The sequence below is a fragment of the Passer montanus genome, unplaced genomic scaffold (assembly GCF_014805655.1).
Source record: "Passer montanus isolate IOZ18808 unplaced genomic scaffold, ASM1480565v1 scaffold72, whole genome shotgun sequence".
Lineage (NCBI taxonomy): Eukaryota > Metazoa > Chordata > Aves > Passeriformes > Passeridae > Passer > Passer montanus.
Window position 1 is genome coordinate 2,693,685 of NW_024372370.1, and position 22,294 is coordinate 2,715,978.

General features: G+C 38.1%; 1 protein-coding gene across 1 annotated transcript in view; it reads right to left on the minus strand.

Moving 5' to 3' along the window:
* Positions 1 to 361: 361 nt before the first annotated feature.
* Positions 362 to 22,294, minus strand: part of RAP2A (RAP2A, member of RAS oncogene family) — a 31,567-nt gene continuing 9,634 nt past the window's right edge. The window contains exon 2 of the mRNA XM_039730418.1: positions 362 to 4,396. Coding sequence (XP_039586352.1) covers positions 4,159 to 4,396 — 238 coding nt within the window. The 3' untranslated portion in view covers positions 362 to 4,158. The remainder of the gene's footprint in view (positions 4,397 to 22,294) is intronic.

Here is a 22,294-nt window from a genome sequence, read left to right on the forward strand (position 1 = left end):
ATTTAAATAAACACTATTTTCTCTTCCATAGCAAGAGCTGTATCTTATCAAATACTGAGTATTACTGATTGCCAGTGTGTACCCCACTAAGAAAAGTGAAGAGAAAACCCCCTTCCATTGCTATTGTTCTTTATCAAGCTCATAACTCAGATCACAACATCCATCCATTCGTCAAAAATAAATTATAACTGATTTTTACTTATTGCTAATTAATTTGTACCAGAGGAGCATTTTGGCAGGAAATACTTTCCTGAACTGAATATAGTTGACAATGTTGTTTCCAATTACTGGGCACCCTCATCAGCTCTGGATGAAGTTTTTAATCAAATCAAAATGGACAATACAGAAAATACAAGGAAGATTTCATTAAATAAATTTATTTGTTAAAATAATTTAACTCCAAATACAACTGCTGAGTTTGCATTGAGTTCTATGTACAATTCTTGTTTTATTTGAAACATCAAGGTTTAAACAACTGACATTGTTACAAAACAAACTGTTGCCCCATTTTAAGTTGCCAGTTGTATTAGAGCTCAACAATTAACTGTGAAATACATTAATTCACCCCTAGGAAACTCCAAATCAACAGCGTTAAGTCTGACTCCAGAACCCACTTCAGTCTTTCTTCAAACCCTGATCAAGAATTAACAGATGCACAACAATGCAGATAAAAGCCTCCTGCAGTTGTCAAACATTTGCTTTTGTTGCGGAGTTTCACAATTAAAGCCTAACCAGTGCTTTGATGGCACACTGGTAAAAAAAAATTAAAAAAAAATTAAAAACAAACATGCACAAAACCCCCCAACCAAATGGCTGACATCTTTAGGTAACATTCTATACAGGAAAGCAAATACCAGTAGTTTTCCCACAGAAAAGTAATGGCAACTGTAGCACTGGGGTTAGGGAGAGGCTAGAATCAGAACAGAAAATGTCACCAAATTTCTTTTCTTGATGCTCTGAAGGGGTGGGCAGGGGGATGGGCACAACAGAAAAAAATCAAACAAAATCCAATGCAAGTTGTATTTAACACTCTTGATCTGATTCTGGTTTGTTTGCTTTGAATCACTTTTGTGTGTATTTTTAAGGGAAAGAGGAAACAGTTGCTCTCACTATCATAGCTTAAAAGAATAAAAGTTGCAACTTTTTTTAAAAAAACCAACAAAACTGGAGAAATGCTGCCTTTGTAGAAAAGTACAAAGCTCTACAAGAACAGCCAAAGGAAAAGTGGGTCTTTGGAACAAATCATAATATTTTAAGGCATGTTACAAGAAACTTTCAAATACTATAATTGGTAATCCTATCAGGGTACAAATGAAACAGTGACCCAAGACCAGTGATTCCTGCAGGGTGGCCAGACAGCTGCTGTGTGGCTCACCTACTGCCTTTTCTGCTAACCCTATAACTTGAAAAATCTGTCGAGTGCAACTGTCATTGATTCAAGCTCCACTATCTTCACATTAGTGGAAATACAAATAGTGCATAACTACTTCCTCAGAACTATACAATAAAAAACAACACTTACACTTTGCTCCCCCAGCCAAGTTGCATGGTAGCTTACATATGGCCTATGCTTTTGAAAATGTAAGAGTGTAATGAAGAAACAAAACTGGGAGATATTTTCTTTAATATTTGTTACAAATTTACTGTGCAATTTTCCCTATATTTAAAGCCCATCTGCTTTATATCATGAACTTCATGTTAGGCTGTTCATACTCTACTTCATGCCATTTTCTTGGCTGATGAACAATCTGTCAGGTAAGATTTTTAACATCTCTGTAAATAATCTCACATAACATGCACTTCCAACTCAGTTTGAAATTTGGCTTTTGTTTGTTTTTTTGTGGGTTTTCTTTTTTGAGTGCTTACGCAGTGGATCTCACACTAACAAGCTGTTTTGTGGATGGATTGTGCTGCTTGATTAACCATTTCCCAATCTAGATATTTGAAACCCTGAAATATCATTAATCAAACATCTCACATCTTGTTTAAGCATGGCAGCTGACACAATGGGCAGGCAAGGGGGTGGTAAGAGAACATTCATACCATCTAGTTTAGGCATGTGAGTTCTGTGACTTGAAGGACTAAAGTTAAAAGCCTAAGTTTGCTATACAGTCAATGGAAAGAGGTAGGTGCCTCTAGGAGGGCGATTCAGAGCACCCAAAATGGGCATTCAGATGCCAGAAATAAACGGTGTGCCTATCTCCCTAAGAGAACAAAGTACAGTAACAAAAGCTCTGCAAAGTAGATGGGAAATGGGCTACATTTACGTTCTAGTAAGGCTTAATGCTCTGTGACATCTAATGCCCTTTGTCACACCGGTTGTGGAAAGGTCTTGAAAGATTAAGGGCAGAGTTGGCCAGTTCTCTTCCGTGAATATGATTTTCTTTAGTTATCATCCAGTGAACTATAATTCAAATGTTAAGGATATTTATGTATGGAAATCTGCAAAGTGTTTTCTACTCCGTGTCCTTTGTGGCAGATGAGAGCGCTTTTAGGAAGTTCTGCAGATGGAGGCAAAACTCTCGAACCTAACTCCAATTACAGCATTTCTAAGGGCCATATACACACACACATACACACTCAACACACACACACACACAGCCCAGCACCCCTATTTTCACTCATTTAAACACAAGGAACTACACTGTTACTGCACAAGATTTAAAAACTAATAAACGCATGGTGTTATTTAGACCACAGGCTCAGTGACTGTATTTTTATGGCCAATTTTACCTATAAAAGATCCAGCTCAAGACAATCTCTCCAGCATTTAAAATCTAAACATTGCGATTGAAAACTTTTCTATACTTTGATTGTAAGACTTTGAAATAGGTATTTCTGTGCCATTAGTCATGCAAATGATAAATACTTCACTGCTATGAAACTAGCAAGTCAGAGCTCGAGCATCCTTTCCAAATAAAATATTTGCTCCCACCATTAAACACTCCAATAATTGGGGCAACCTTTGAATAGTGTGTCAGGCAATTAAAGAGCCATTTCCACACTCACCTAAGGAATTACAACCGTAACTATTTCACCTCTGAACCAAATGATTTCACATGGTTATTCAATTTAAGTTTTCAACATTAAAGCTATCAAATAGCAAACTGGATTTTCAAATGTTAGTTTGGGATCACACCAGAGAATGTAGCCCTTAAAGGCAAGAAAAACTGTTGTCTTTAACAAACTTAAAAATGCAGGATGTTCATACTGTCCCACGAGGTTTCTGCAGAAGGGAACATATGGATGAAACATGGCTTAATTTTCCTTACAAGATGGTACTAGTTAATCTATTAAAGTGTTCCTTGTTAGTAAGGCTCAGCAATTTTTTTTTTCATCACAGTTGCTTCCTCCTGGTTCAGTAAAGTGAAAATAAAGATGCTTCCTGCTTTGTAAACAGAGGGTTTGTTTGGCTTTTTGTAGACCAAAACCTGAAGCGATCCTCCATTTTCGAGCAGCAAAATGAAAGATTTAAAACATTCCAATGCCAGACTGTTTCTTCACCCGTCACTTGTTTCCAGATCTTGCCTCTCATTTCACACACTGATACAATGTTTTCTATTTCAAGATGTGGGATAAAGTGTAGAAATAATAGCATTGATTTTGAAAAGAATCCAAACTGTATGGGTCTCTGGTAGCCTTTTCCTCCAACACTGTCAGAAGTCCTGGTGAAATCAACATAACTGACTGAACAAACTCAGCCACATGTGATAGTGTCCATTCTGAAGCGTGGTAATCAGACACCAAAAGACTTGGCTCTCCTTTTCATGCTTATGCTTGTGGTGGAAGGTCTTCAGAGATATCCTCTCCACTGCTTTTGTCTCCGTTTCCAAAAGGATTCTGTCCTCTTCGGAAATAGTTGCTGTTGTTGCTGTCTGACATGACAACACACGTACGTTCGACTGGAACGACCCTGTAGATCAACTGACTGTGCCATAAAATTGCAGGTGCTCAAAGGGAAAAAACGGGTGAGATGTGGTCATTTAACCCAATTATATTCAGAGTCAGTGATTGACTTTCAATGCTCAGCTCTGAGTTAATGTTGCTACTTCACTACAGATGTATTTCAAGTGACCCACAAACCAGGAAGTGAAGTAGACAGTTTTACCACCTTACAAAATTTCTTCAAATTAAGTCCAGGTTAGGTCATTTTTAATGCTATTGTATATTACATGCAGAACAGCATGGATCATCTTTGTCTGGCTGTGCTGCATAGTTCATTTGTCTAACAATTTCCGCAAAGAGCTCATCCACCATTGTTTTACTTTTAGCAGAGGTCTCCATAAAGGGGCAGCCCCATTCTTCAGCTAAGGCTCTGCCTTCACTCAATGATACTTCTCTCTCACTTTCCAGGTCCACTTTATTACCAACCAGAATTACTGGCACCTTCTCATACCTACAGTTGAAAAATAAAAACAACAACAATAATTACTTTTTAAAAATGGCAACATTCTTCAAGTTAAAAAAAAGAAGAAAAAAAATCTATTTGCAAACAGTACAAGCCCTACAGGAGAGAGACATTTGAATGATCTTAAAATGTTACATTTGAAAAAACGTGTATTTCACATTCTAGCAATTTGTTGCACATCTTGTTCCCCTCAGAGCTTTCAGAGTTCTACAAAAATCTTCCTCCTCTGAATTTAAGAGACATTTGAATGATCTTAAAATTTTACATTTAAAAAATATGTATTTCACATTCTAGCATTTTGTTGCATATCTTGTTCCCCTCAGAGCTTTCAGAGTTCTACAAAAATCTTCCTCCTCTGAATTTTCCTTCCCTCCAGGAAATATGCCAGGAATACTTTCACACTACAAAAATGAGGAATATAATACTATTTTCTCTGTTTGCAATCTCCATGTGTAAGAACAGGATGGACACCAAATCCTCCCTTCAACATTACACCCTCCTTCTCCCTGAACAGATATTTTGTATCTCCTGCTTGGGATAACAATGCAACACTCTCCCTTTCAAGAGAACGTTTACCTTTGGTCAATATACATGGAACTCTCTGAATAGAAATAAATGAGACAAAACCAAAGGTCCAGTAAATCTATTCCAAATTTCAGGAAATGTAGTCCACTTCAAGTACTGCATACACACATAAGTACTGTTACATAAAAACACATATTAGATAATACAGAATGTATATCTCTCCCTTGCAGCATTCACTTCATTATGCCAGTTAAACAAGTCGAAGAGACAAAAAAGTCACAATTAAGTTCCAGGCAATACTATCACAGTTCTGCTTCATAATCAACTTGGACAGCACAACAGATCATGTTGCTATGAAGGAATTCTTCACTTTGCACCTCCTTGTGAAAAGATCCTTGCCAAATTTTTTTACAAAATTGAAATGCCTGCCTTTTTTTTCCATCCTCACATTCATAAACCTTTCTTCAGACATGAAACTGTTTCATCAGGTTTTGAATTTACATATTTGCCACAGAAAAGAAAAGAGAGAAGAAAACACTGGGCCTATTTCCAAAATACTCTTAACACAGGTTTTCTCATGAAAGCAACTAGGACTGAGAGAAAAACCACTCATGACTTTTCAGCATTCAAACCAGACCTAAGAGAAGCAAGATAGTACCTTCTTAACTAAACCTGATTTTCTCCTTCGTATTTTCTTAGTAGTATTGCTTTGAGTCAAATTGCTGGAGTAAGACTGAACTGTGGGCAGACAAAAGACGCAGCTGACACCTGCAGCAGCAGAAGATGTCACCTTCCTTAAGCTACTTTCTTCATCCCTCCCACCCATCCCCCCTGCCTGCCAGGCAAGGCAGCAGAGCAGTGCTGGTGCATCTGCCTCATCTGGTTGAGGGGAACAGCCTGTTTCCCTGTCTGCCCCCACTCTGCATGGGAACAGGTACCCTGTGTGCTCCTGCTGCAGGGACAGCAGGCTCCCTCAGAGTCCAAAAGGACAAAAGGCCAATAATGTCTCAAACCACATCAGCAACTCTTACATCACCAGACTAGTATAAAAAAATTGTCCAACTATGTCATAAGATGTAGCTAAAATTCTAAACTTTGTTATGCCTCTTTGCTTACTAAGAGAATGTAATTTGATCCATAGTCCAGGCTGTCATCAATAACTGCAGAGAATTCCCCTCACTTCTGCCATTTTTCCTGCTTTCATTTACCATCTGAATAGACAGAATCCATCTCTTACTCCATGAATAAGTGTTTAGCACAATGATATCGTTGGAACTCTTGCAAGAACTAAGCTGCCATTAATAAAGTACCAAAATACACACAAGCATCTTGAAATCTGTCCTCCTGCATTTAAACACAAGATAGCATAGTCTTTAATTACATAAGATGGATGGCATTCAACAGATAAAAAGAAACACTGAATTGCTGTCTTATCTTTATTGTTCAGATGCATGTGCCCTATTGTATTTGCTATACAGCATTAAAAAATCCTTTAGTGCAAATAGCATCAGGTACCCCTTTCACTGAATTTCTTGATTTCTGAAGGCCCCGAACTTCCTCTCACTCTCCACTGGCTTGCCTTCTGGTAAAACTGAGAAATCCAAAGCAGGTGCTTGAGAAAGCCAGATGAACCAGATTTAAAACACAAGATCACCTCTCTGAGTTTTGTGACATCAATTGTTGAGAAATATATAAGGAAACATACACACTTGATGCAGACTTACAGTCAGTTCCACTGAAAAATTCAAGTGCTTAAAAGGTTTAGGAACCCTAGAAAAACTGGGCTCCAATTGTTGAGAAACATATAAGGAAACATATACACACTTGATGCAGACTTACAGTCAGTTCCACTGAAAAATTCAAGTGCTTAAAAGGTTTAGGAACCCTACAAAAACTGGGCAGCTAAACATCTGAATGTCTGTATGCTATGAGTACTCAGCACCTGGGAAATGGAGCAGTGGAAACCCTGATGTTTTGTACTGAAGAACAGAAAGAACTGATGAGCTGACAGAAAAGATGTGAAAAGCCTAGTTTAATTTATTTGCACACGACCATCAAGGAACTATTAGGTGGAACTGATAGAAACAATTTTCTGTATTGCTTTTCCTGTTGCATTTACCCAATTCACTACATACCTTCACCACCTAAAATGAGATCCTACAGTCAATAGCCTTATTCACATAATTCATTCACCCAAACAACCAATAACTTTACAATACTGAAATGTGTAAGAAAGTGTTTCTGCAAAGCTCTCATTAGGTCTTCTTAGCAAAAATAAAGTTGTTCTTGCAGAATACATCCCTGTACTACCTAGATTTTGAGTAGTTAATTTTACAGAGAAAACACATTTTATATATATATATATATACATATTCTGTGTGACACATATTTTAGATTTTTATATATACTTACATCTGTCTGTAATAAATACCATTTTTCTTTCTACATAGAAGAGTCAGTGTCTACTACCTAGAACACAGCAAATAATGGAAATACAGTCCACAGATACTGAGCAGAAGACTGGCTCTGGTATGAGCTGGACTTAAGTGCTCCAGCTCAGTATCAGTCCTGCCAGACCTAAGCTGAGTAGAGGGAGTCAGATCAGACTTCTGTGTATCATATTCCCCAAGTACCAATAGGATGATGAACAGTGTGTCTTCATTCAGAGTCCTCAGGGCTTTGCACTTTCCAGTTTTAAATTCTGGTAACACGTTATAGAAAATCTAGCTCTTGTCTAAATCAAACTCTACAAGCTCTGAAGTTCACGCTAGCTCTGCACCCTTTACCTCTCAACACTGCCAGAATTTCCTGCCTCAGTATCCTGAGCAATTGTTTTTCTGATCAGTACGGGGAGATCCCTGGCTCAATACTTTCCCTACTACAGCTGCTGATCTCACTGGAGGCAACTTCTGCCTGCATCTGGACATTCCACTTGATACTCAGAGCTTTGACTAGCCAGATGTTGGACCCCCACCACTCAGGTGCTGTGTGGCAGCACAGGCCCACCAAGGGAAGGGCAGTTTCTCAGATCTGGGGGAATAATATGATTCTAATGAAATTTGAAGGGAAGAAGATAATCTCTTCACAGGCTTTTCACCCTGTTGAATTTCAGTGGCCCAAGAGAAAAATAGGTTCTTTACAAAGGAAAAAACAAATAAACACCAGAGCCACCTTGCAATGTCCAAGCAGCAACTCATAATCCTTCCACACAGCCACAAAAATCAAACACAGGAATTCACAAATCCTTCCTCCAGTAGGATCTAACTCACAAATACTTTTAGCAGAGCAAAAGAGGCTAAAACCCCACCACCTATACTGAAGCCCTGAATCTAGGCTGCTGCTCCCATCACAGGATCTGTGAGAACAGCTCAGCCTGCAGCAGGAGCTGGGCAGAAGTTTTGCCTTTTGCTGCAGCCCACCTGCCCCTGCCTGTTCCCTTAGCAAGGGGAAAGTGGCACAGTTCTGCTCATTTCTGGAGCATGAAAATCCAATTTTCTCAGTATGGCTGAAAAGCTTTGAGCAGCACTGATCATTCCTAATGAAAAGCATGAGGGCCACCTGAAAATAAGAAGTGCTGATACTTTTGTCAGTATCAAAGCAGCACAGTATGTATTCTGGGGCAAATATAGCAGAGCCTGTAAGAAACACTCTCAAATGTAGCCGGGGAAGGCTTGACTTGGTAAGACCTCTTCAGGAACAAATTTTTGCAAGACCAATTACATGTGTTTGCAGAACACGATTAAAGAACAAGGCACTTCACCCTGCTTAAATGGTCTCATTATCTTCAGCTCCAATATGACAAATACTGAGCAGTGGCGACTCCTGAAGAGTAGCAGGACTGCAGACATTTATAGTCCTATGAGAGACATCAGTACAGAGTCAAATGCCATCATATCTAGGGTTTCCACTAGTGGCAAGGTACAGTCATTGCCCCATAAAAGACAATCAGAGTGTATTTCCAAGTTCTAGATAAATTCAGTGCTAAAACCCACCCTGTTACCCATCTTTAATAAACACCTGGGACCAATAGCCCACAGTACATCTCTCAGTTTTCCTGAGGATGGACACCACAGCCACAATAAGTAAACAAGCATCAAATGTTTTATGTGGCCCAGTTATACACCACTGACCACACAGCCTTATATGTCACACAGCAATAAATATTTCTATATTTTATCTTATCTCACACAGCACACACATAATCCACATTTCTTTACATTACTATGAACACTTTGATTAACAGCTTAGAACATTTAGAAAGCATCAAGGTGAATGGTATGAGAATGATCTTCAGAGACTTTTTCCTCACAGCTTTTCCACCTCCAATCACACCCCAAAAAACATGGGCAGTACCTGACTTCTTTTACAAGGTACTTCTCAGATTCTGGTTAGAACTGTCATTGGATAAAGATAAAAACAAAGATGATGTGCAGTGAAAATATTAAAAAAATGAAGATTGAAACAGCAAGAATTTAAAAACAAAACCCCCAAATATACACCAAGGCTAATAAACTGATCTGATTCCTTTAAAGAGTGGTAGAGATTGCCCAGTACCCCTGTGCTCTGTGTGCGTGTGTGAGTTGCAGTAATCAGTAGTGAAAAATGTACAAGCAGGTTCCTGTTTTCTAATTTGACATTCTGGAAGTGGTGTCTCTTTTCTAAGGTTTTTTCCCTGGGCTTCATATCAGACCCAAATATTTTGAACCAAATCATTCTATGTAATAAAAACAAACCAAGACAATACCATGTATTCTTAAAGACCATTTTTTAAGTCCTGTTGAAGTTTTTGGAAAGAGGCATGATTACAGCTTTATATGATAAAAACTGGGACCACTGAAATACAAAAGGTATCTACATGGAATAATCAAAAGGAGTCTCCAGTACTAAATCTCTTTTATTGCTTTCTACATACAGGGCATCTCTCTTTTTTTTTAAATGCATTTCTGTCACTTTTGATAGTATTTAAGAAAAGGAAATTAATTTAAGGGATACATATATTAGTGTTGAAAATTATGCAAATAATATCAAAAAGTCAATTAAAAATTGTTCTTCATTTTAGACTTAAAAGAATTTGTAGTATGAATCTTGCCAAAACACACAGCAAAAGAGTTATGGGTAATATAAAATAAAGTATCAGAAATGACAGTTAAATGTATTAGGTTATTTACAAATTCACACTAAATGTAACAAAACATCCTTTTGTAATGCAACTTGCAAACTTTGATGGCCTTCAGTAAAATCTGTCCAACTTGAACAAGCAGTTTCCTCCTCTAGAGGAAGAACATATTCCAAGTGTAACTATCAAGAATTTTTCTAATACCTTTCACATAATTACTTGGATATTGAATGCAAAATCCTTGATAGCTAAAACTCACATCAGCTATGAAGGATAAGAAAAGGCACCGGGTGTCCCCTGCCTGGTTCTGAGCCTCTCAAACACCAGGATGAGAGGAAGCAATACCACAGAATTTTCAAGGAGAAAACCATCTTAACCCTTTCTTGAAGCTACCAATACTTGAACCAAAGCAACAGGAAAAAAAAAATTATATATACACGCACACTTCTGAAGCTATTACTACCTTAAGACACTCAGACAGAGGAGACACCTCACTTTTACCAAACCCCTATTATTTGTGCTTTGGTAGCTTTAAAAACTGCAGCTATTGGGGATCACTGTGCAGAATTATGTTTCCATGGACTCCTGCAAATAGACACCAACAAAGACGTGTCAATACCTGTATACATGTATAAATGTGCCAGAGAGATACTCAAATCTGAACAAAGGTAGGTTTCTGCAAAGTTTGAGCACTTTTCCCTCTAATGGAAATTGTTACAGCTTCTCAGGCAAAACCACACAGAACAGCTGTAAAACTCCCACGATTCTGCTGCAAACAAGTCATTCCGGTTTACTAATTAATTGCATTTAATATTCAGTTTTGTAAGTTATATTGTGTAGTGATTTAATTTCTTAAGCAATAACTCCCAACTAAAAAAACAGTCTTAAAATAATTTTTATAAATGAGTAGATGTTAAAGAGTTTATTGGAAGTCCTACTGCAATTAGGTGTCTGAGTCATGAATCAGTTTGCTATAAAGAACAGTGTATGGCCTAATTGCAGGACTGGGATCTAACATTTTATTCTAGGCTTTGACACAGACTCCTTACATAGCCTTTGGGAAAACAAACTCTTCAGATGGATAGATTGAGGTATATAAAGTCATGATAATTGTATTTACTCATAGGACAGCAAATTAAATAATAATTGCAAAACAACTTGGGAGGATAATATTAGAATAATAAATAACACCACACCATATCACTTTTGAGGAGGCTTCAGAAACTTTGTTCTTGTACACAAAACTTTCTGGAAATAATGCCCTCAGCTTAAATAAAATACTTTAAAGCCAATTCAGTTCTGTGGGTGTTAGAGCTGGCTTCACTTGCCAGTTTGGCTCATCATTGGTGCTGTGCTTGTAAGAAATTAGAGGAAATAGTTCCAAGCAAAAGCCCAAGAAACAACAACCAACCACAGTATACAGAAGCACTATAAATATCTGCTTCCCAGCTCTCACAATAAGCACTTTCCAACCAAAGCACTTGCACACATTATTCCCAGGCAGCTTACAGCTGAGACCTTCCAAGGGACTAGAACCATGGATTGTACAACCCAACACACATACTCAAAGGACATGCAGTAAACTTACACACCCCTGCTGCAACAGGATGTAATGGGAGAATGGTATGAGAACGATCACATCATCTCTGTATGAAGGACACCAAAGATCTTTACAGGTCATTTCCACTCACTTCAGAGAAAAATTCTTATCAACAGAGGATTTTCTGCAACTAAGATTCCATAGGAGAACTAGAATAACAAACTCCTTCCATGTTTTCAGCCCACTTCTGCAAGTCACTACACATAGAGCCTACTTTTGGCTCTTCCTCCAGCTTTTTAAGATAAAATGTCAAGAGCATCTGAAAATTCAAAGGTCTATCAACATGTCTTAAGGGTTCACTAGTCACTAAAGTAAGGCTTAAAAAAAAAAAATCCCTGATCATTAAGATGTTAGGGAGACATTTTCTCATTAAGCTTGCAGAACTCCATGAATGTTTAAACTATGCCCCATGATGCTGTCTGCCAAGGGACTAGAACCATGGACTGTACAACCCAACACACATACTCAAAGGACATGCAGTAAACTTACACATCCCTGCTGCAACAGGATGTAACGGGAGAATGGTATGAGAACGATCACATCATCTCTGTATGAGATGATGTGATCTTTACAGGTCATTTCCACTCACTTCAGAGAAAAATTCTTATCAACAGAGGATTTTCTGCAACTAAGATTCCATAGGAGAACTAGAATAACAAACTCCTTCCATGTTTTCAGCCCACTTCTGCAAGTCACTACACATAGAGCCTACTTTTGGCTCTTCCTCCAGCTTTTTAAGATAAAATGTCAAGAGCATCTGAAAACTCAAAGGTCTATCAACATGTCTTAAGGGTTCACTAGTCACTAAAGTAAGGCTTAAAAAAAAAAAATCCCTGATCATTAAGATGTTAGGGAGACATTTTCTCATTAAGCTTGCAGAACTCCATGAATGTTTAAACTATGCCCCATGATGCTGTCTGTTCCCCTCAATGTAAGGCTCTGGCACAGGTGAAGGAAAACAGTTTTCTGAGTGCTGGGGATGACAAGGAGCCAATCACACAAGTAGTTTCAGTTCTCATCTACTGCCATTTCAGATGCTCTGAAGTCTTCACAAACAAGAAGTTATTTTTCACCTTAAAAGGAGACTTCTCCCTAGTATATATCATTAAAATTCATAGCTAACACTGAAGTCTATTATCAAGAATGAAAAGACTCTAAGGGATATATAAAATCTACCTTCTTAGCGGCAGGTTTGCTGGGAGCATATCCAAACAAGATTTTAATCCTCGAGTTCCCTCTCTATGCCAATCAAAATTCTCATCTTAAAACCACTGAGCATCAGCATCATCTTGTTGAAATCCTTGGCACATTTAGCAACTCAGAAACACTGGAATTTTCAAATGGGAATTTTCTGTTCCTTGGTTTAGCTTAAGAAGCAATAACCACAAGTAAATAAAAGGCAAACGTTTTACCTGAGTGTTTCCATTGTGACTAGCTGCCTTGTTTCTAAAAGCAACTCAAAAATCAGAATGTCCTACCAATCTGAGATTCTCACAGCTGCACCAATTTCATCTAGGTGTTCTCTCTCTACTCAGTTCATATTGAAAGAAGTCTGCTTGTCAAGAAAACTACTAACAGATTATATGGCATGCTATGGTTGCTTAAATACAAAAAGTTCTTGCTCAAAAAATTTCCAGACATTAAAGCCAAGCACCTAATTTTTAAAAAAATTACTGCTATTGCTGTAGGAATAACTCAACATCCTGAAAATTAGGTCTCGTATTTCAATATTTAAGCTTTGCATCCATAATTGAAAATTATTCTTAATAACCACATTAGTTTTCTTACTTGAATATTTTTAAGCCATATCCATGCTAATATACTAATGTTTATTCTAATACAATGAGCATGACTGGATATGTAAAGGCTTTCAGTACCTAGCAAATGTGTAATATATAGAAGATTCTAAAATTAAAGAGGTTACCATCTATCTTTTGTTTGTATGCTGAAGTATCAAAAAAATTTCTTTTAAATGACAACTTTTTTCAGACATAGCCACTTACAATTAAATCTTATCCTCAATGTCTTAGAGCAAAAACATTAAGCATCAAGCAAGAGGAATGCTGATATGTGATTTAAGAGATGTGGGTTCAGTTTCACACCCTGTTATAGACCACCTGTGCAATTTCTAGCAAGTCCCTTGAACTCTGTACCTCTGCTCTCCATCTGAAGAAGAGCTGTCAGCTTTAACCTCTATTGCCTATGGCACATAAACACTTCTGAGGTCCTCCATCCCTAGTGATGGAGGTAATCTGAACATCTTGAAGCATGCAGTAGCAGTTTTGCTTGCTCTTCAACTGAAAAAGCACCCTGCATCCCAGCTATTCTCAGCAGTAAGCTATGTAACACCACAAAACTTTGGGATTTCTTTACAAAGTATTAGGAACGTTAGGGCAGATTCCGTGCCAACATCAAACCTGTCAGTAGCAAGACTAAAGCTGGCGGATTAGGTGTGCCTTGAAGCAAGAACACCAGCTTTGGGGTCAAAGTCAAGGTTGTTACCCCACTTCAACACCACCAACTTGAGCAGAAACTGCAAAGGCTCACAATACCTTTAAACATACGCTGACAGAGAGATTTCTCCTCTTTCTTGCTCCTCTGTACAAAACTCTACCAGGTCATAAAACCTGCCTGTTCTGGTGATGTGGGACTGAATAGGTGCCTTTACAAAGGCAAGGAAAAATGCAGCTATCTATTAAAAGCAATGCAAGCTTCTTGCACATCATACAAATCTATGGATTCCAGTTGTTTTATAGTTTAAAATTATTACATTGATGTGTTCAAACAACAGTGACCCTAAAATGTGTTACTATATATCAACACACGCTTTGTCACAAGAAATTTCTCTCGAAGCATATCTTGATGTGAAAATGTTTAGATAAACTACTGTAATATTTTAAAATTCACTGTAAACTTCCTGTACAAGCAAGCACTGACAAAGGTGAGAGAGGAGAAAAAAAGTGACCAAAGAGATTTGTACCAATTCAGATATATCAAAGTTTATGCCAGTAGCTCAGCTAAAAAATATCTTTGCAATAAAATACCGTTAACAATCCTCCTGGAAAAGCTGTAACAGCATCCAGACTTTGTATAAAGCACAGAATCTGTAAAGTAATTTATGAGTACAATGGTGAGTCTAGTTTCTTATAGAGTCTATCAATGCTGCTATCTAAAGTTCCAGTTTTTCCTTCTGCCTACAACTTTTCCCCTCACCATTCTCCAGTCCATAAATAGGATTAAGCATGTGCCAGTTTCTTCCATAACTACAGCAGCGACAGTATGTCTTTCCCACCAACAATTCTGACAGAACGAAATCATTATTTACATTTCTAATTTGTTCCAGATGTTGATCTGGGCAGGAAGGGACCTTGGGAAGTCTCCAGTCCAACCCCCTGCTCGGAGCATGGACAGCCAGGAAATCTCAACCAGCTTCCTCAGGGCCATGCACAGTTCAGTTTTGAAAACTTCCAAGGACAGGTCTTCCACGATCTCTTTGGGAATTTGTCCTAATGTTGAATTTAGTTTAACTGCGCTGCTGAATTCAAAACCTACTGACAGGTAATGGAGGAAGATGAGACAAGTGGACAACTGAGTTGCACAGTGCTTGTTTACATAGAAAATGGCCGAGAAACAAATGACAAAGTTATATAAATATTTATAGCCATTCATTTATGTAGAGGAAGTGATAATCATAGTTACAGGCCTTGAGATAGACACGTATCTTAGAATTTTGAAGGCAAAATGAACTAACCAGATTTTGCAGAATTAGCTAAAGCTCAAGCATAAGTTAATGACAACTTCAAACCCTTTATCCTTGTTTATTTAAGCTATAAAATTGAAAACTTTTTGGTGGATATATAAAGTAAAAATAACAAAAAATAGTGAAATGCATATGCATTTTAAAAGGGCCAGAAGACTATAGTTCTCTAAGTATTAGTTCACTTTTCAAAGCCAACACACTCTTATATTATTTTAACCAATTTATAATCACTAATAAAAATTCCACTGCAAAACTTGTTTAAACTATTTTAATAGGATTTTCTCTAGCTCATTAAAATTACACTTTAACATTCTTCAAGAATAGACTTAACAATTAATTCAAAACCTTCTTAGTAGCATCACCCACTTCCAAAGGATTAGAGTTCAGGAAGAATCATGTTGTCCTGTCCAGTCAGAACCACAGGGAAAGAAACAGTTTCTCTTCCATTTCAAGGTAAGAACCTTTTACTCCAAAAAGTCTGTGCTCCTGACTTTTGGCATTACCCAGATCTGACCCCTGAAATGCAAACCTTGGTCACAAAACTGACCTCTGATAATTTGATTGCCACGATCTAGTCTGCAGAATCAAGCATTACATACTGATAGAAACTGCAGTTCCATAGAGGCTTTTATTTATTTGCTTTTCAAAGAATTTGACTGTTTGCAATGAACCTAGCTGCAGGTCACTAAAACTAAAGAAAAAGTAAAACAAAAATAACAGGTCAAATTGGCAAACAACCTGGCCTGAACTTCTGCTCTTTGATCAGTCCCTGAGTAGAAGCTAAGGAAGGTAGATACTGGAGTTTTTGTGATACTGAATAGCCTGAAAAGAATTTGTGTGTCTAGTTCAAAGCAGAGACTCGCGTTGCCCTAGAAACTAAAGAAGAATACAGCTTAATGTCCTTCAAGCTAATAAAAACATCCCACAATGCACACAAAAATACTTTGCAAAAAATGCTCTGCTGAGACAGATCTTCCTCACAATGGTACAATTAGAGTGGAACTCTGGATATTTTTCAGAAGATGACCTACTTTACAGAAACTCTAAGCAACTGACCACACTGATCCAGTGAACCAATTCAGGACAAAACAGTATAAATGCATTTTCTCTTTTACTGCAGAAATAGCATTCTTTTTTCAGTTCCTTTTGACCATAGTCAAACCCTCCTCTACCAAAAAGTAAAAGTCCAAGGCCTTGACTAGTATCATGAGCAGATGCTCTGAAAGCCTCTTCACTCCTGCCAAGTTTCTATCAGAACATTTTATTTTCAACTTGGTACGCAAAACCATTCTGCCATGACTTCAGAAAGCTGGTGGCCTTTACCTTACAGAACAATTTATCTAATTATCATATGCCTACTATAAATAAATAGAGCCCCAAGAAGGTTTTATTCTCCACAGGTTTAACAAGTCAGCTCCATCTTCAATATCTCAACTTTCTATCTCCAGAAATTGTATTCAAAAAGTGTATATTGTCTTGTTAAGTGAAACTGTTTCCATATCTAAAGATGAACAGACCAAAATAAGAGCTTCAGAATTGTCAGGATTTTTTGATAGTTTGATAGTTGTTTGTTCTTATTAAAATAAATTCTGGTTCATCTTCAAATACAAAATATTGCCTCCCAACATACTACCTCTAAGTGGAATAAAGACAAATATAGAGAACAATTTCTTGATAACCTCCCTTCTATCTTGAGCATAAACTTCAGAAATAATTTTCTTAGGAAATATTTTCATTGTTTCTACAATAAGATGGGTACCAATTAAAGAAAAACAACAGACCACTTCATTCTGAATCAGTGTTGTGAATATAATCCATTTGAATATCCAGATATTTCTTAGTAAGAACCTGTTTATAAGATGACATTAAATACAGGGGGGTACCTGGTAAAACAGTAAAATCTAAACATTTTACTTTTTCTCACATACATAGATGTGTGTATGAATAACTCAAATCTAATACTTGATTAATTATCAAAATGAAGCCATCTAGAACGAGGAACTCAGATATAGTCATCATCTCAGATGTCGAGCTATTTATATTTTAACTACTGTATAAATGTTAATTTCCTTGGGTCTACTCTAGGTTATAAAAAGCTTCTCTTTCCCAGAAGAATTTTACTAACCTGTCTGACAGGCATTTTATTGTCCACGAAGACACTCCGTGGCAGCCAGTCAAGCCTGCAGACTGTTTTATCTTGTACCTGTTAACCCCAGCAGCAAGGCTGGCCCCTGGGACTCCACCAGCACCACGCTGCTGCATCTCTGGGGATGTGGGCACCTTGGCCGTGCCAAAGCTGTGTCAGCAGCACCAGGGTCAGAGCCCAGGGCTCCGGCTGGCAGCATCCCTTGGGCAGCGGAGCGGCTCCATGCTGGCATTCTGCCCGTGGCCGTGTGCCGGCCGCTGGCCGGTGTCACCCAGCGACGGAGAGCACGGGCCTCCCTTGCTGACAGAAAAAGCAACCCCTGCACAGGTGTGTGAGAGAGGGAAACGGAATTAAATCAGTGCCTGTGTTTCTTACTGACATAGCTTTTTTTTCAGAGGGAAACACAAATAAGCCAGGCAAACGCAAGAAACTTCCTTAAATGCTGTAAATTCCTGCATGGATACCAATTTTCATATTGCCCAAATTAGGTATGAGACAAACAATGTGGCTTTACATTAGTTTAAACAAATTTCAGAAGCAATTTGGTGAAAGAATTTTCACATGTAGACAAAGCCTATTTTAATTTTTTTAAAACAGAAGATGACTGCAGAACCTGATAGAATTCATTCATTTTTTTCCTTTTATCCTGAGTCCTGATCCCATATGGCTAAAAGACTGAAAATCTCTTGTGCGCATATATGCATATATTTGTATGTGTATGTTGTACACACATTTTAAACATCTCTCCTTCTGAGCAAACTTAATTAAAAAAATCCAGCAAGTACTTAATTTTATTCTAAGAAAGAAAATATTACCCCAATATTTACATGTCTATTTGTCACATTTTAGGTAGAGAAAGGATGGTAATTTGTATACTTAGCCCTGTAAAGTAACAGTAAGAAAATATTTGAAAATATTGAAATATTTGAAAAAGAAGATTTTCTTTTAAGAAAGAGGTTATGTTTAAAGGTACTGCGCACACATCCCCGAGTCCATTACACCTTCTTCATTGAATCACTAATTGGTAACTAGAATTTCCTGAAAACAGTTCATTAATTATTTTTTCCACATTAAGTTGTCCTATTCAGAAAGGCCATTCCAATTAATCTGAAGGTGTGTGCAGAGGTGTGAAGCCTAGTCTGTTCCCAGTCCTTTTAATCTAACCACATTTCTTGCTGACAAAGTCTTTCAAAGCAAGTGTTTTGATAATTTCTTGGAGAAGAATGTAAACTTCAATTACCAGACTAATTATCCCAGCTAGGAAGGCAATACAATTGCTTAATTTTAGAGTAATGACGGACTTTCAAAGTGTGACTTCTCAGCTTTCATCCAAGGCTGAGCTCACCATTGTCCCTCTCTGGCAGATGAAGCTACCACAATGGCAGTCACTATTTCTGACTAAAAACCAACTGGAGGAGAATTCAACATTCCCCAAGTTATGCGATTTCACACCTTTAGGTTATTTGTTTTCTTTCTTGAATAGACTAATTAAAAAAAATTATGCTTTTCTCTTTTTTATTTTTTACCAAATATAGTTCATGAGAAAAAATAGAAAAGGTAATATTCTGCAATAAATTGCAGCAATTATATTGAATGATGAAGTTTTGAGAAGCCATGGAAATAAAATATTTTCTTTTTTCAAAAATCATACTTCTTTCCTCTGTAAAGCCTACAATGCAGCAAATCTTTCCAGAGGCGAAAACTTTGTAAACACAGGGTGGTTTCTTTTTCTCCAATGTGTCCCTGTCAAGCCTAGGGACACATTAGCAAGCCCTGCAATTCATAGCACCCACCTTCCCTCTTCCTTATGTTCCAGAGCAATTTGGACATTTTAAGTTCAAGTACTCCAATCGATGCTTTCTGCATATTTTGTTTTCCTTTCCATAAGAAAGTTACATTTTAAGCTTTGGTAGGTAAAACCTGAATTGCATGGATTTGTTCAAAGAGTTAGTAAAGTACCTAAGACAAAGCAGTCTGGATAAACCACATTTCCACCATCAAGCTACCAAGATGTTTATCTTCAGTGTCTTGTGATATAATTTTGAGAGATACAGGCCCTTTGAGCAGGTCTGCTACAGTTTAGTCTTGTGATGGAGGGTTCATTTCATCTGCAAGTGCCTGTCACCTCCTTCCCTTGAGAAAGGGCCCTGCTTCCCATTAAATGTTCACACGTCCTGTCTACAAACCATCACTGCAGCCCAGCAGTTGAGCTCTTGGCAATTACAGGCGTAACCAACAGTGTAACATCAAAAAGATGAAACAAATAGTAGCTCCAGTCCATCAGGAGACTGTCCAAGGACTGCACTTGCTCATTGTGGTTCCTGAAAACCACCTTCACACAGATGAGGAGAAAGTCTTCCAATTACATGGTCAGGGCGGAATCTGGGGCAAAAGGCCTGGTGGCAGCAGCACCATTCCCACAATGTAAAAACTGGAACTTGGAGTGGTAATATGAACAGTATTCCGTGCCAAGGGTTGTTAACAGACTCATCTGACAGGTAGCAATATTCTGATTTTGGTTGCTAAGAGATCTGGTTACAAGACAGTATGAGAAATAAAGGAGTTACAAGAAGTTTGACTACAAACTGCTAGATAGTAAAAGGGACTCAGAAATTTGCAACAACTACATAATTAGACAGTGATACTTTGTTAAGTAACAGGGCTTCCAAAATCCCAGCTGGGACAACTACATCCTGTATGGTACCAGACTAAAGGTGAGACTATTAGATAGCTACCCATTCATTCAGTCCAGGCAAAATTACCAGCTGATCCATTATGTTATCTTTAAAGGCAGCAGAGGACTCTTGAACCCCACTCCCATCAAAACACAGCCACACACAGCAGGCAGCCTGGCATCTCTCCAGTTTTAATCAATTTTGGGAATATTTGGATTGAGTGAAATTCTACAATGTGTCATCATGCTTAAATTTTCTAGAACATCAAGGACCAAGGAGCACAAGGCTATTGATTCTCTCACATGGCTAACCTATACCAGCTAGTGGAGAAAGAGATGGCGTGAAAGGAGACTGCTGAGCATCTGCAGCTTCTGACGTTAAGCGAGGCTGCAGACAACCAAACGAAGAGACAGAAGAGATAGCTAATGAAGGCAAACTAATCAAGTTTCTTCCTGTTTGATAGTGAACACTAAAACTCTATGGACTCTTGACAGGCTATCCTAATATCTTCTCCAGTTTCTTTCTAGGAAAGAGGCTGTCATCCCTCAGACAACGATTTGTATAAGGTTAGACTTCTAAGCAGAATCTACTCCAAATAAAATTTTATAAACAGCAATATAAGCTGTGCATAGAACTCCTTCTAGAGAAGGAAGGGATCTGAAGTACAAGACTTGTTAAGCCTGTGCTGTGGATGATTTGATCAAGGCTGTGGCCTACTCCATATTCTATACTAAAAAAGTCATACAAAGGCATTCAGAAACTCACTGCCCAAAACATACAGAATGAAACTGATGTGAAAATGGAGGTAGAGAGATTTACTCTTTCTGATGGCAAATATTTCTGGGTCTGAAAGCAAAACTGAGGTAGAGAAATATACTGGGTCTCCAGAAGTGTTTAGAGGCCCATGACCAGGAGACTGCTTCACAAAATGTCTCCCTCCCCAGTAAATTTCTTGAAAAGCTGCTCCCACCCAAAGTTTTTGTCAAAGCAAGGTATCTGTCTGAAGGCCTAGAGCTGTGCAAGTCCAGCTGAGCCACATACTGGAACCAAAACAGGGTCACACACCGAAGGTCTCTGCAGGCTTACACAAGCAGCCAAGCCCCTCAAGAGGCCTAATTCACTAAACATTACTTACTGAGGCTACTAACACAACAACAGTGAGATATTCAACAAATCCACAACAGAGATCACTTCCACAGAAAGCCCTGGGAATAGAAGCCAGTGGTGTCAATGCTGTTTCTCACATTTAACATAGTACAGCGATTACAACCCTGATCAATGAGGTGACAGACCTGCACTACACACCTCCTTTAGTCACAGGAGTTTCACATCTGCCTTTCCCAGAAGACTGTTCTAACCACTCATCTGCAAGACAAGTTCAGAAAACACTCTTCAATCTTTTTGTTGAAGATGTACCACTATGAAGGTAAGTACAGACACAAGGCAAATTCACAAATCCCAAGGGAACCACAGAAAAGGATGTACACGATAAAGAAAGGTACCAGGACTGGTACCCAGTCATTTCTCAGGACTGCTTATTCTCTTTAGATTCTCTTTAGATTAAGAAATCACTGCAAAAATGCAAAATTGATATCCCATATAGTTAATGATCACCAGAAGACTCCCCTGGTCCAGGTGACCATAATATTTCAGGAAAGGTCAGCTGTTGCTTCATGATGACATACTGACTTCTACTTCTCTCCCATTCTTTTTAAGTGTTTTGACTCGTGGCCAAGCCTGTTTCTCAAGAGAAAAGATTCTGTATATATAACTTGGTAGTTTGAGTGGTTTGCTGCAACAGTATTATACACCTTAGAAGCAGATTCCTAAGGAAATGACCAAAAATAGCTTAGTGTTTTTTTTCCTGAAAGGCCTAGGTCTCATTTATTTATAAATGAAATGCATTAAAAGAGAAGGTTGGCATCGGAGAAAAATATTTTTAAAAAGGCATCTGTTCCAGAGCACTGCATGTTCAGAAGACTGATGCCAGGAGTGCCTGCTTGCATCCTGCACATTTGGTACAATAACGAAACCAAGCTCTCCTACCTCCAAAGCCTCCATGCA